At 49.0% G+C, this 15,356-nt stretch overlaps 1 protein-coding gene across 3 annotated transcripts in view; it reads left to right on the plus strand.

Moving 5' to 3' along the window:
- Abhd2 (abhydrolase domain containing 2, acylglycerol lipase) overlaps positions 1-9,036 on the plus strand; it is an 87,625-nt gene extending 78,589 nt beyond the window's left edge. For all 3 annotated transcript variants that reach the window (XM_075953065.1, XM_075953067.1, XM_075953066.1), the window contains 2 exons: positions 1,817-1,901; positions 3,408-9,036. In XM_075953065.1, coding sequence (XP_075809180.1) covers positions 1,817-1,901; positions 3,408-3,604 — 282 coding nt within the window. In that variant the 3' untranslated portion in view covers positions 3,605-9,036. The remainder of the gene's footprint in view (positions 1-1,816; positions 1,902-3,407) is intronic.
- Positions 9,037-15,356: the final 6,320 nt, after the last annotated feature.

Here is a 15,356-nt window from a genome sequence, read left to right on the forward strand (position 1 = left end):
ACAAATACCCTTCCTAAGTTCCCTGGAATCTGAACACCATCACGCCACGCTAGTTTGTCACTTGGACCTTCTATTGAGCCGGTCGCCCTCGCTGTGACTGCCATAGTCTTAAGTCCCAGAGCTGTGCTCAGGCCAGGCTTCTCTTAAGTCTGTGAAATTGCCTGAGGCAGCCAGGTTATCCTCAGACATCCTTTGACTATATAGTAATAAAAACACCCGTGTTCTGCCGTGGGGTCTCGTGGGAGATCCATCCGACTTTCTTGCAGCCCTTGACCCCTTCTTGTGGCCATTTGTATCTTACTAACATGCTGTCTAGTACTGAACTCTCAGATATCTGGTCAACACAGAATAAATTGGGGGGAGTTCTGTATCAAAGTGATAAGAAACATGTACGAGGCATAGTAACATGCGCCTATAATAACCAGTACTCAAGAAGCTCAGGCAGGAGGATTGCTGTGAGTTTGATGCCAACTTGGTATACATATACCCAGCCAGTGAGAGCTATGTTGAAAGACCACAACTCAAAAGCAAAAAGAAGGCCAGCAAGATAGCTCAGCAGGTGAATGTGCTTACCAGCAAGGCTGGTGCTTTGAGTTCAAAACCCAGGGCCCACACCGTGGAAGGAGAGGAGTCATTCCCCAGTTGTCCTCGGACCTCGCATGCATGAGCGCACATAGATGCACAAATTGATATCATAAAAAAATTAAAGGTAGTCTGGTTTTGATCTGTTCTTTTAGCACCTACAGCAAACCTTGTGTTTACTAAGTTGGTGGCCAACACAATTCCCTTATTTCCTGAACCAGCACTGAGCCAGACTCCTCCCTTCTGCCATGCACCGTTGCTCTTATGCCAGCACACAACTTCCCATGTGTCTGTGTCCATAGGGGTGGCCGTGAGTTATAGTTCTGTGACTGTCTCAGCTATGGCCAAGAGTGTCAGGAGAGCACAGCCATTCAGTATGTCAGGGTGGCAGTTCAGGATAGTCTTAGTGCCCCCATCCGCACCCTCTCTACTCTAAACCAAAAGGAGGCTCTTATTATCTGTCTTACTTATATGCATATTGAGCACGGTCCTGCTAAGAGCTCCCTGCCACCCACCAACCCGCTCCTATTTGTGCGGTTTTGTTGAAATAGGTATTGAATCTAGGGCCTTACATCTGCCATTTAAGTGCTCTATCACTGGAGTCATCTCTAAAGCTTGATTTTCTGAAATGGGGTATTGAGATAAATATACAGATATATATGTGTGTGTGTGTGTGTGTCTGTGTGTGTCCCAGGCTGACCTTGAACTCAGAATTCTTTTGCCTCTGCCATCCAAGTTCTGGGATTATGAGGGTACACACCTGGCTCTCCTGTTTGCATCTTCCAGATTCTTCTAAAAGGTCTCCTTTCCCTCTAGTGGGGTGCACGTCACTTTATTTTTTTATACTATAAGCCAAAGGAAAGATAGATGGATAGATAGATAGATAGATAGTCAGACAGACAGACAGACAGACAGACATCTTGATGCTGCCATTTTTCTGAGCACGGTGGCTAATGTGAAACACTAAAGATAATCAGAAACACTTGTGAGTAAGGACACATTAAGCCCCGTCTCCCATGAGCACACAGATCTAGGCCCTGACCGCTTTGCTCCTATATATACCTGCTGCCAGGTGGCGATCACAGCAGACTTGTCCTTCCTCTCGCTGCCAGTGACGGTGAGGCATCCTTAAGGCTCCAGCCCGACAAACTGAGCCCTGAACATTCCCCTTTGCTTCAAAGGCCTGTCTGGGAGGGAGCGGGCCGTGTAACATCAGTGTACCTTCTTGCTGCAGATATACGTGCCTCTGATGCTGGTTAATGCCGCTGACGACCCCTTGGTGCACGAAAGCCTTCTGACCATTCCAAAGTCTCTCTCAGGTGAGTCTCTTCCCGCTGTTTTCCCAGCCACACAGCAGATGACCGCTGACCATCTTGTCCCTTTCGCTGTTCTGGCAGCAGATGGAGACACGCCTCAGGGGAGAGGGGCAGCCCATTGACTGGCAAAGGCCCCTAGACTTCCATCCTGGTGCAGGAGACAGGACCATTCTTGATATCCATCACCAAGAGTGTTCTGTAGGGATGTTGTCTCAGAACTATCGTTCTGTTAAATGGGAGAGCCTGACTTAAAGAGAGATTTAGAACTAAAATTTGCCCTAAAAGGCAACAGAAAACAAAGCCCATTCTGCCCCTCCATCTGCCTGGAGGTTATAAGCAGCTGAAATGGCAGAGAACGTTGCTCACAGAAACGCTGTGCAGGCTCAGTCTATCCCGGGGTCGGCGCTACAGGGGAGGCAGAGGGAGGAAACGTGAGGAAAGACTGGGGCTCCACTTACTTCGCGGAGCAGTGTCAGGTCCCTGGGGTATCATCTCCACAGACCTCTGTGATTATGTTTCCTCTTGTAAATACAGTGGCCTAAAGGAAGAGCTAACCCTGTGGCCCTGGCCACCACCTCCCACTATAGCTACAAGAGCAGATAAGGTAGCAGAAGAAGCCGCCTCGCAGAGCTTCTTCCTGCTCAGGAAAAAGATTGCCTGTGTGTGGGGGGGGTGCCTATTTCATGACAAAAACTGTCTCCTGTCAACCCCCAGCCACCCTCAAGACCCCCAGCAGACCACACCACAGCCCACTCAGCCACGCGTAACAGCACCTATCTCCTGGACCAAAACTAACATTCGCGGGATGGCGTTAGCTATCCCACAGAATAGCAACCAGAAGGGAATAGTGGAGGAAGTGAGATAAGGCCTCGTCCACTCTGCCCCCCCCCCCCGGAAAACATATTTCCTGGTGAACTTGGCTGCCTCTTCTCTGCACCTCTCCAGTAGCCATGGAGACCAACTTAAACATGGACCCAAAGTCCAGCTTCAGGCCCTCAGCTCTCAGGGTAGCCATTTAGATCATGGCACTGGGAACCTGGGCATCTCTTACACACCTCGCAGTCCTGAAGATTGACGTCTGGTATGAGAAAGCATAGACTCCCTCGTTCACTCTCTTTTATCCCTAAGGTTATAACTTAGTTATGTGAGGGGCAGGGTGTAGCTTGGGCTTGTGGAGCTTTAAGTATGGGTTCAAAGGAATTCTGGTACCCATTCTATGAACTGGTGTTATTTCTTTATTTTGGCAGTGCTGGAGATTGAACTCTGGGATTTCCCTACGCCAGGGTAGTGTTTACCGTTGAGCTATGTGCCCGGCCCTTTTGGTGCGCATTTTACACCAAACTCATGAGGTCCTGCTGGCTTCCCTTGAGAAAGACAGCACGGTGTGCGTGGTTAGATGCCCACTTAAGTACCCTCTGAGGAATGCCGAGGCCCCCAGCTTCCTCGCCTTTGCCCTCTTGCTCTGGAGTTAATGGGATGCTGTAATTCTGCTGCCTTTTCCCCCTACAGAGAAACGGGAGAACGTCATGTTTGTGCTGCCTCTGCACGGGGGCCACCTGGGCTTCTTTGAGGGCTCCGTGCTGTTCCCTGAGCCACTGACGTGGATGGATAAGCTGGTGGTGGAGTACGCCAACGCCATTTGCCAGTGGGAAAGGAATAAGTCCCAGTGCTCAGACACGGAGCAGATGGAGGCCGAGTTCGAATGAGGCCTCCGGACTCTGGCGTGCTCCTGCAGCCCTCCTCTGGAACCCGCGGCTGTTTCAGGTCTCCCATCTCCCTCAGTGACCTGGATCTGACCTCATACCATCAGTGGGGGGCCCCCCCATCATGCAACCTGTCTTAAGTAGGCAGCTCTTCCTGGGAGCTCCAGGCTATTTTTTTGCTTAGTTACGGGTTTTCTCCGTTGCGTTGTTAGCTATGGTGGCAAGCTACAAGATTCTCACCCTTCTGTCCAGCTTCAGTATCTGATTGCTTTCACGCCAGTTGTATCTAGTTTTCCTATGAAGGACCGCATCTGAGCTGCGGTTTTGCTTTGCCAATCAAAAGGCCTTTCTTTGAGAACCGTGAAGGATGTAAGTCACTTGGTGATGGTTGTATGTGCCCTCATAGAGTCCCCAACAAGAAGTCAGCATCTCTGACCAATGTGAAGAAAGGACTTAGCTTTGGAAGTCTGAGAGCCTGGTGCCTCCTGGGCCTGAGTTTTGCCACTAAAACAAAGGAAATTTCTTGAGTCTAAAGCCAGTTCCTTCTCACCGTCTTCCTGAGACACCTTCCTCCCGCCTTGCTGCTGCTGAGAGTTGCGTGGGGCACTTGTCTAAAAATTCAGCCTCTCGGATTCCTCCCCTCGGAGAGGCTGACTCAGTGGGTTTGGGGAGGGGTCTGGGGATTTTAATTTTTGACAAGTGCCCCAGGGAATTCTCATCACCCAGCAAACTGAGGGAAACCCCATACTGTAACACAGCCCCTTTAAATTAGGAACATCTTGGTGGCTCATTTAATTGACATTAATAAGCCACAGTGTCTCTTTGCTCCCAGAGACCTCCGAAGCAGCACTGTCTGTTGTATGACTCCCTTTGTGTGATCTCAATGCTGTGTCCCTAAAAGGGAGAGGACATTTGGGTTGAGCCTTAGCTCTGCTTCTTCCCAGATGTGTGACCCTGGATAAATCCCTTTGGACTTGACTCTCTTCCCCTATTAAATGGGGAACTTGGACCAGCTAGATTGCTGAGATGACCACCCTTTCTAAAGTCCAGCGACAAACTCAGTATACTGAGGTTTGAGTGAACCTCCCTCTGGGGGAGCCTGGGAGCAAATGACAGGGCTTGCAATCTTTCTCCTTTCCCCACTTCACATAAAGAGATTAGAGTCTTAATCACTCATTTGTAATTTTAGGTTTTCATCCCAGGTCCATGTCACTCTGAGTTTTGATACCAAACAACTCAAAAGTCGGATCTGAGTTTGGAGACATGGATTTCCAGCTGAGAGGGCAGGGTATTCTTTTGAAGTCAGCGTGTGGTTCAATAGCCTCTGTGTGTTGTCTGTTGGGTAAGGCTTCCCAAGCTGCCTGCTCGAGTGGGTGCGTCACTCTGGGGCTCAAGTCCTCTTCTCCTATCCTTGTGGCGCTTGAATCCCTGAGAACCTTCACTTTGAAAAATCCGCAGCTGCTCTCTGGAATTAAATGGACCTGTGAATGAATTGCCTGGATACTGTTTAAAAAAAAAACATATATATTTTTTTTCTCTGCTTCATCTTCTTTGGCTCCAGGACTGAATGAAATATAGTAGTGGGTCTGTGTGGATATTTATGGAGCCACCTGTACCCCCGAACGCCAGTCCTCAGGGCTGCAGGTGCAATAGAGACTGTGACAGGAATGTCTGTAAACTGCAGAGCTGCTCCCTGAAAATCACTAGGTCACCCCGTAACGTCCGGAATGGACATTCTCCCGGAGCACTGAGCTGTCTGAGGTTCCCCAGTTTCCTTTGCTATAATCTCTTCACGCTCAACAAATTCTGTCACCGTGTCCCACCAATGGTTGTCATTTTTCTGTTGCTTTTTTTTTTATGTTCCCTTGGCACAGATTGGCACTTTATCATTCATTCCTCAATTTGGAAGCTAACTCTTCTCTGTCAGTTTTCCCTCCGCCCAACTGCAGCTGTTAGGGGACTCACGGAGTTCCTGCTGCTGCCTTTATCCCTTAAGACTTGGAAAGAAAGCCATAAGGGAATAGAGTTGTCACCATCCCTAGTAAGGGGCTCCCTCCATTTGCCTGAGGTCATCTCTTTCCAAGTCCTGACTAAGCAGTAGCTTGGGTACCACCTGCTTCAGAGAAAGGTCGCCCTGTTGTCACACCTAGGAGGATGTGGGGGACTGTCCTGGGAGCCTGATCTTTGCAGCAGGCCTGGAGGCCCACCAAAGAGAGGCAGAGCTGGGGCGCAGCCCCTAGGATTGGGGGAGGGGACTTGTGCCAGCTGCAGCCTCCGCAGTGTGCGGCTCTGAATGGTACTGGCATTCCATTTTGCTTCTCGTGAAATCAACTGGAGCTCTTTATTCCAGCTCCGGGCCCTCGGGCATGGAAATGAGACCGTGGCCATGGCAGTCTGACAGGAGAGTTCTTGTTGGCCCCTGAATGAGAGCACAGAAGCATGAATGTGGAGGTGGCAGCTTGCCTAATGAATGAGGGGACAGCCCTTTATGTAGGTCAGCCCCTCTCCTTCTCTGCGCTCCCTTGCTTTCTTTCCAGAGTCATCCACTGCTAATGATGATGTGTTGCCCGCTGGCTCTCAAGGACTGGCTTGAACCAAAGACTGAAGTTGTGGGGAACATTTGAATATTCTGTCTTAAAAATCAGGAACGTAAGTTATAGAGAACTAGACAAGTCTATGGCAGAAATCGCATTAAAACCCAAGTGCAGAAGGTACTGCATTACCCTAGTTGTGATCCCTCCCTCCCAAATAATTGGAAGACATTGTCATCAGTCAAATTAGCTTGGAAAAAAATAAATGATCAAGACCGTGTAGTTAGCAGGAAGGTTCCCAGGCTTGAGAACCTGTTTTCACTGCGATGACTTCACATCGTCCACCCCTGAACAGAAGGGCGGCGGGAAGTTTGCCATACCGTCCATATTCTTTTCATTTCTGTGGCATCTCACAGTTACGGGGACCTTAGGAGCTCCTGGGATGTTCCCGAAGGGAGGTCTTCCTTCGTTCGCATGGCATTCCATTACCAGAGTCAGGAGCCCTGTCTTCTCGTCCCCAGTGGCTCTGGCTCATGTTGCATCATCTCTAAAACTGCTTCGTCCACTTCCAGATCATTTGCTCAGTCGCTGCTAACCATTGTCTGAAGCTGTGGGTAGAAACAGGTGACTCATGACCCCTAGGCTCTTCTTGAGAGGACTTGGAGAGAAGGGGCGTGCCCATTCAGCTTGTCCTAGTCAGGACCCTGGACAGAGTCCAAAGCCGTCTTAGCCTCTCTTCCTGTCTTCACCACTAAGGCATTTTCCTCGCCATTCTGAGGGTGGTCCTGTGACCGTGACAGGCGAGGGCCACCAGTCATAAGGAAAGCACCTCCGGCCTTCAGTGTGACCAGGCAAAGCGTGGACGGTTGCCAGAAGTCCTTCCTGTGCAGGCTGGTTCTGAACCCAGACTGCCCTCAGCGGAGCCTTCTGGGTAGCTGAGCAGAGAAGGCTGGCATCCGGATGAGAGCTCTCTTTGTAAGTGGCTGACTTGAGGTAGAGTTTGCCAGCTCTGGGGACACAAGCACATGTGTTCTTGTTTGTGTTTGCCCCGGAAGCAGGTGCTGGAGATGGGGGAGGCTTCTCTTTTCCCATGGCCTTGATTCTGACTTTGAGTGACAGTTTGGACAGAAGAAGAAATTGGAAAAACAAACAAACAAAGTGGAGTTGGAAGGGCCTGCGTTTCTCTGTAGACATACAGGAAAGTTGTTAGGGAGCATGTCACTTTGGCGTCCTGTCACGGTCTCACCTGGAACTGTTTTCCTTACCCAGAAAGCCTTAACTTGCCTCTAGAAAATCCCCTGGTGTGACAACACCGTGGCGGAAGAATTCAAACTCTTCTGCTTTGAAAGTTTGAAGCCAAGCCACAGTCAACCAGAGAATTTCCTCAGGTGGCCCGGAGGCTCCTGTAACGTCCCCCCCACCTCTCACTCCCACCAACACGAGCGGTCTGGAACCGCCCCTCCACCTGTCTTCTTTGCCTTACTCTTCTCAAAGCCACTTTGGATCACTCGGATGCTCGGCATTGAGATGGCAAGCGGTTAGGGGCCAGGCTTCTTCCACCTGGTATCTAAGCAAAGGACAGTGTCCCCTCCTCATAAACCAGGACTGTTTGTCCTGCACTGTAGCTACAGCTAAGGACACAGGAGCAGGCCTCTGCTGGCTAAGGAACCAGAACGGCACCCAGAGCAAAGGCTGCCCCGCCGGCCTGTCTCTGCTGCCCCCAGGTGCTTTGCCACAGCCCGGCATCCTCTGGTCGTGGTCCTTAGAAGCAGGCCACACAGTCCGGCTTGCCAACAGTCCCCAGACACCCAGAACCTAGTCCGTCCTCCATGTTTTCCAACTGTGTTCCTAGCTTGTGTGTAGGTAGAGCTTTCACCGATGCCTAATACAGAAGTTGAAATTAATTTCTAATTGGTGGATTAAGTCTGACACCCTGAGTCTCATGTTCTCAGCCTCTAACTAGACTCCTGTCAGCAAAATCCATAACCTTCCATCTCCCCGTTCTGGTCCCCTTTAGCCAAGTAATCTTCTATTGCCATAAACTGACACCTGCAGAAGTACCCTCAGTCTAAGTGGGCATTCTGCCCCCAGACCACACCCACAGAGCAGTCAACGTCGCCTAAAACAATTGCCAACCTCCTTGGTCCTCAAGGCCAATCACTGCTCTCTCAGGCTGCTCCCATGCAGGAACTCAGTTCCTGGCTATAGGAGCTAGGCTCACTTTGATCTCCATTTTGGCCTCTTTAGTTTCCCTAAAGCACAAGTCGGTGTGGAATCCTGTCACCTCCCCATGCCCACACCTGTTCCAGGTGACCTGGGTCTCTCCCACAGCCTCAGGCAGACCTTCACTGTACCTGAGTTACTTTCCCCCCACTGCCGTGGCCTTAGCGACCCAGGGCTGGGGCGGGGGGGGGGGGAGGCCAGTTCGCCTCCCTCCATTCCCCCTCCCCCCCAATTCCAACCAACCACAGTCTTGCGTTGGCAGAACTGCTTCCAGGTTGATTTTTGAGAACCATCACTTTCACATTCCTGATTCTCACTCATTTCGTTTTGTTCTCTGGGTTTTGCGGAACTCCAGATGCTGCCCTAGAAATACCGTATTTTGGAGTCTGTGCTCTGAAAGCCCCTGCCTGTGCTGCTGCGTCTTTCGACTCCCCCAGCACCAGGCGTTTCGGACTTGCACTTAGCAATGCAACTTTTTCTAAATACGAGGATATTTACCTTTATTAAGAAATTATACTAAGCGACGGCGTCCTTGATTGTTTTATGTTCTCGCGTTACTTTTGATTCTTCTTTGATTCCGTGTGGTGGTGAACAACAAAGATCATTACAAACAAAAACTGTAATTTTGTTATCTTTGATTCAATGGAATTTCTTTACTTAAAATAAAGAGTAAAAAGTGCAGAGAGCTTGTGTGTGCTTTGTCTAGTGAGGGTTTTCTACATGCAAGGGGTGCGTCTGGGCATGAAGACATGGCTCTGGATAAAGTACTTGCTGCACAGGCGTGAGGACCTGAGTTCAGATCCCCAGCACTGATTGCTCTTCCAAAGGACCCAAGTTCAATGCCCAGCACTCGCATGGCAGCTACCATTTTTAACTCCAGTCCCAGGGGATCTGATACTCCCTTTTAGCCTTAGTACGGGCACTGCATACACAGACATACCTTCAAGCAAAATACGCATACATGTAGAATAGCAAAACCATTAAAATGGGAATGATTTCAGGTCCAGGATGCTGGGAGAGTCAGTGCCAACAGCACGTCATTTACCACACCTGGGCAGTCTGCTGGCATTTGTGCTTAGTGCCGTTTCTTACTCCAACAGAATGGATATATTTTTATTATACCTTTCATAAACAGGCTCTTCAGACATGGTTTTATTGAGAGGAGGCAAGAAGGACAGACGGTGGCATTTGTATATCCTGCAATATAAGGGCACATTTGTATTCTATATTGTAGAAAGGAGTCCACACGTGTGTGTTATTAATAGCTTAACACAAACTCTTAATTGCTTGTTCTGCATCAACCACGTACTCCTAGTCCAGGTGCCCCACCCGGGGTGGGGGAATTGCAAGGCTGGTAGCGGAAAGTGCTAACGACTTGTGTTGCAAGGCGTCACCTAAGCCCCAGATAGCCAGAGAGTGAGGGAAGAGAAAAAGGGATGATAACAAAAAGGTACAGACAGAAACCTCAGGAATGTGGCTGGCACCTTACGGAGGGGCGGAGCTGCTGCAGAAGCTGTCTTTATTCCTCCTGCCTGGAAATGAACATAAGGAGGGCTTTTAAAGATGCTAAATTTGCTACCTTGTCAGCTCTCCCACTCTCCGAATAAAGCACAGTTTAAAGATTCAGTTCCTGGGGCTGGGGAGATGGCTGGGGGTGAAGAGCACCTACTGCGCTTGCTCAGGACTCGAGTTCAGTTCCCAGAGCCCACATCAACATCAGGTAGCTTGCAGTGACCTGTAACTCCAGCTCCAGAAGATGCAGCACCGTAGTCTGATTTCCACAGGCACTGACTCACACACACATACGTGTGCATCCATGCATGCTCACGTGCATGTGAACACACACAAAATTTTTAAAAATAAAACCTTTTTTCTTGTATTCATGTTATACTGTAAGTAACATTGCCCATAGTGAGGACCCAGTGTTCAACTGGATGGCCCTCCGTATTGTAGTCCCCACCTTCATTTCTCTCTCTCTCTCTCTCTCTCTCTCTCTCTCTCTCTCTCTCTCTCTCTCTCTCTCTCTGTGTGTGTGTGTGTGTGTGTGTGTGTGTCCCTAGGGCAACTTACAGGAAGTGACCACTTTTATGAAATACATTGCAGGCAGGCCTTTAATTCCGTTTGATTCTGTAATTTCAAGGACAGCTTGCTCTCCATAACAAGTTTCAGTCTAGCCAGGGATACATAGTGAGACCCTGTCTCAAAAAATAAATATTTTAAAAAAGACATTACAAGCAGTTGACTTTGAACTGCTGAACCTTTCCCCAGATGAAACAAACTCCTCTCTCCTTGTGGCTCGGGGCCACCCAGAACATTCTTCCAACACTCTTGTTGAAGTACCCACCATCTCTACTGAACACACACCGGTTTCCTCTTGAAGTTATTGTCTCCTTTATCTTACGTTCACATCCCTCTTCCCTCTCCTGTCTGTGCCTCTTCCGTGCCTAGATTATAATGAATAAATCAAATAAGGCCAAGAGTAGAGGCTAAGCATGGGTAGTAACAGAGTCAAAGGGATTGGAGGCAGAGTCCCATGCTAGCCACTTCCTAGCCCTTTGATGCTAAGCAAGAATTGTTAGATTTTAATGTTTCTAGTGAAGAAGATAAAAACAGTAATGCCTACATCTTGGTGGCAAGGCACATGCCTTTAATTTCAGCACTCAGGAGTTCAGAAGCAGGAGGATTGCTAAGTTTAAACCCAGAATGGAGTACATAAAATAAACCCTGGTAAATAAAAAAAAGGGAAGGGATGATAATTGAAAGGCTCAGATAGTATTATTCATAGTTTCTATTTTTTGGGGGGGATCATTGGTGTTTTGAGGGTGTCAGGAGCCCTGGAGCTAGAGCTACAGACAGGTGAATTTGGAACCTCTGAAAGAACAGCCAGTGCTCTTAACCACTGAGCCACCTCTCCAGCTTCATTTTCTGTGGGTTTTTGTTTGTTTTGTTTTGTTTTTGCAGTGGTTTTTAGCTTGGTCCACTTGGTTCTCCCAGAACAGAGTAGAACTTGACATTTTTCCATGGTCCAGCTGCACACCAGAGCATCTAAAACTCAAGGCCCATGGGCAAAGCAGAAACAAGCTTGGGTATGTAATTACTAGAACATTCCTGGGTTTGGAGAGACTGAGGACCTGCAGACAGGCACCATCAAACCCCAATCCCAAACTGCTCCTTCTTTATGCAGTCATATGGAGAATCCACAGGGCAGACTCCATGGTCGGTAGACAGGGAGAGAGGGGCCATGACCAGGTAATAAAGATGAGGAGCTTCCAAGATGACCTATTCCTCACTCTCCTGACCGGACACAAAAGCCTGGCACCTTACAACAAAGGCCTCCCGGGACTCTTCTCCCACCAGTGGGCTCCATCTGGTGTTCTGGCTCGATAAGTTCCCGGCTTTTTCAGGACATGCCACACAACAGTTGTGGACCAATCACCATCCCATCTTTCTTCAAACTGACCAGCCCTTAATCAAAAGAGAAAACTCTTCAGAGACTTAAAAATCTCCAGCCCCCAAGAAGAGGCTTGACTTTTTGGCTTTCTGAGCCTCCTTCAACCCCCTGCTTTGCAGAGGGTCTTTGTGTCTTATTTGCTGCGTGTGTGTTTCCCCGCAGCCAATAAACACCTTTCTTCAACTATCTGCTCCTGTTTGCTGTGTTTGAGATTCCTCTGCTGCTGTCTCACTCAGTGTTGGGAGCTGTGAGTCCCAGATCCTGAATATCTTGTAAACAACTTGTTTTCCCCTGATCTGAGTGCCTACAGCTGCTCTGAGCACCAGACCCTCAGGAGTTCCTGATGGCAGGAGAGTGGTTTCTGGTGGGTTTGGCTGGGGCGTTGATGTGGGAAGGTCATTTGTCAATCTGTTGTTTCATTGGTTAATCAATAAAGAAAACTGCTTGGTCTGATAGGTCAGAAAATTAGGTATGTGGAGTAGACAGAACAGAATGCTGGAAAGAAGGGAAGTGAGCCAGACGCCTCCTCTCCTCTCTGGTCAGATGCAATGAAGCTCTAGCCCAAGATGGACGTACACTAGAATCTTCCTGGTAAGACACCATCTCGTGGCGCTACACAGATTATTAGATATGGGCTAAAGCAAGATATGAGAGTTAGCCAATAAGAGGCTGAAACTAATGGGCCAGGCAGTGTTTAAATGAATACAATTCGTGTGTTGTTATTTCGGGTAAAGCTAGCCGGGTGGCTGGAAGCAGCCTGCCGTTCCAACTACAGGGCGTGGCTATCCCTATATAAGCTGCCCCTGGACGCAATAGAGGGGGCATTCTTGGGATTTCTGGCATCAAGGATGATCCGTGTCTCTGTCTCTCTGTCTGTGAGTCTGTGTGTGTTTCAATCTCCAGCCCCTTGCCCGGTTCACGAACGGTATGGCGGCGCATAGAGCACAGATAGGCACGGTGTGCTACACTCGAGATCTATCCTGCCTTTTAATTCTTTAACTGGCAAAGAAAAATAGCTGAATTAAGACCCCCAGACTATGTCAGGCTTGTCCACATGCTGTGGCCCGCTGGCAAGGCCAGTTCCGCCCAACAAACATGTTGACTGGCTGGCACACCAGACCGAGCACATAAGTGTCAGAACCTCTGTAGGGTTGGGAATGCAACTCACACAAAGCCCTTGGTTCAGTCTCCAGGACTGCATAACCAAGCACTACAGTATATGGCTCTAGTACTTGGGACACAGAGGCAGGAGAAGCTGAAGTTTAAGGTCATCTTCAGCTACATAACAACTTTAATGCTGGTCTGGACTGCATGAGTTCCTGTGTTAAAAAAACAAAAATCTGGGCTTAGGCTGGGGCCAAGGCAGAGTTCTCCCCCACTCCCCAAAGGATCCTAGAGGGCAGAGGTTACAAGTTGTCATGTTGGAAACTTTGATGGGTTCTTGAACATACAGTCCCCTGGAAGTCTTATTTTGTTTTGTTTTTGTTTTTGTTTTTCGAGACAGGGTTTCTCTGTAGCTTTGGAGCCTATCCTGGAACTAGCTCTTGTAGACCAGGCTGGCCTCGAACTCACAAAGATCCTCTTGCCTCTGCCTCCCGAGTGCTGGGATTAAAGGCGTGCGCCACCACCGCCCGACGGAAATCTTGTTTAAAACGCAGGTTCTGATCAGTAAGTCTGAGTGGAGCCTCAGAAACTGCAATCCCTGCAGACTCCCAAACACAGCAATGCTGGCTTCCTTGAAGTATCCCCTGGAATGGAGATCTGGCAAGTTTCAGGGGAGTCTGAAAGCTTCCAGGTCCAGAGCTGTGCTCCCCCACCCTGAGAAATAGGAGCAGAGTGGTCAATGCACCCCCCTGGCGTATCTCTCTCTCTTGACATAAGACAAAAGCACATGCTGCCTCCAGGAGCCTTAGAACGGGCTGCACTGATCTACCATCACCTGGTGACTCTAAGCCCCAGGCAATGGCCAACTCAGTTCAGAGTCTCTGGAGCGAGGACTCTCTCCACCCGCACCTGGATGAGTGACCTTCAGAATCTGTCATCCAAATTCTGCGAAGTTTCACACACAAGGAGGGCCGAAATACACAGCTGCAATCTTCCAGCCCATATCCTGCTCCAGTTAGTCTGTAGCCAAATCTCTGCCCCCTGACAGATGTCTCCAGAAGGATGCTACTATGTGGCCCAAATGGTTGTCATAAAACTTGTGGTTCTTTGTCCCCATTCCTGCGGCTTTCAAGAGTATTTTATTGGCCTTCCTGTATCACATTAGTGCAGGAGGGTGGAACCCTTGAGAAATCACAGATATGGGGGAGAGAGGGACTCCAATCTTACGGGGCTTGAAGAAGTCAGTTTTAACATTCGAGGTCTCCCCACATGTTCTCCTAATGGCAGGATCATCTTTCCCAGACAAGGCAGCCCCACTGCCCATCACCTCTACCTTTCCTGTCCATGCCCTTAGGCTGTGCCATGCAAGGCCACTAGGGGGCAGTGTGAATACACAGAGCAGCCTCACTGGGTCCCAATCTATGACTTCTCCCATAAAAAGCCACTGAGTCCTCTTGTTATGAGAATCCCTGAGCTAAGATCCTTGCCTTGCTGACTTCAGATGAACTCCAGCATCCTCTTGGGGCTCAAGTAGGAGCCAAGGTTACCCTGAGAGCTTCCTAGTCACAATTCCTGGTCAGAATATGTCTGCAATGTGGAGCTACCACAAATCAGCAAGTCTGAGCGTTCCACTACATTAATTCGTTAAATTATTTTTCGCATTTTAGTGTGTGTGTGTATGATGGTGTTTGAGTGCCTGTGGAGGTCAGAGGACAACTTGTAGGGGTTGGTTCTCTCCTTCTACCACATGTGTCTTGGTGATTGAACTCAGGTTATCAAGTTCTGTGGCAAACCTGCTTTACCCTACGACCCACCTCACCGAGCCTGTGCCGTTTCTTACATCTTTCCCTGCTGAGCTTTACAGTTAGTGTTCCTTACCCGAGAGGCTTCCATCTTTCTGGCATTCACAGGAGGCTGAAGCAGAAGGATTGCCACAAGTAAAAGGCCAACCGGGAATACAGAAGGGACCCTGTCTTAAAAAAAAAAAAGCAAGAAAGAAAACAAGAAGATATGTATATTCATATAGATGTGTGTTCATATATACATTTCTACAGCCTCACTGAAATGTCAGAAAGAGAACTTGTAGGTCAGAGAAATTCTCAAAGGTGTGAAAGCAGATGGGATTGGCCTGACCTCAGAATTCAGCCAACAGTTGAAATGCCTACAGCAGGTACACAGCACCACGAATTCTTCATGTGCAGAAGGAAACAGTGACCCCACAGGCAAGAGATGATGATTCTTTCCTTGGTGGTATGCAGGCAATCAACCAGGCCAGTCAACCCTCACCTCAGGCCACCAGCACTGGCCAGACAACATCTGGGATGAATGCCTGCTACTAGCAAGAAAGTATTTCTGGAGAAGTAGCAATCAATGCGTAGGGGCCCCGTGCCCCGAGGAGGCAGTGCCTGCCTGAGAGAAAAATCACACACCCAGCAAGCAGAGGTTC

This window comes from Microtus pennsylvanicus, chromosome 18, assembly GCF_037038515.1.
Source record: "Microtus pennsylvanicus isolate mMicPen1 chromosome 18, mMicPen1.hap1, whole genome shotgun sequence".
In the NCBI taxonomy this organism is placed as follows: Eukaryota; Metazoa; Chordata; class Mammalia; order Rodentia; family Cricetidae; genus Microtus; species Microtus pennsylvanicus.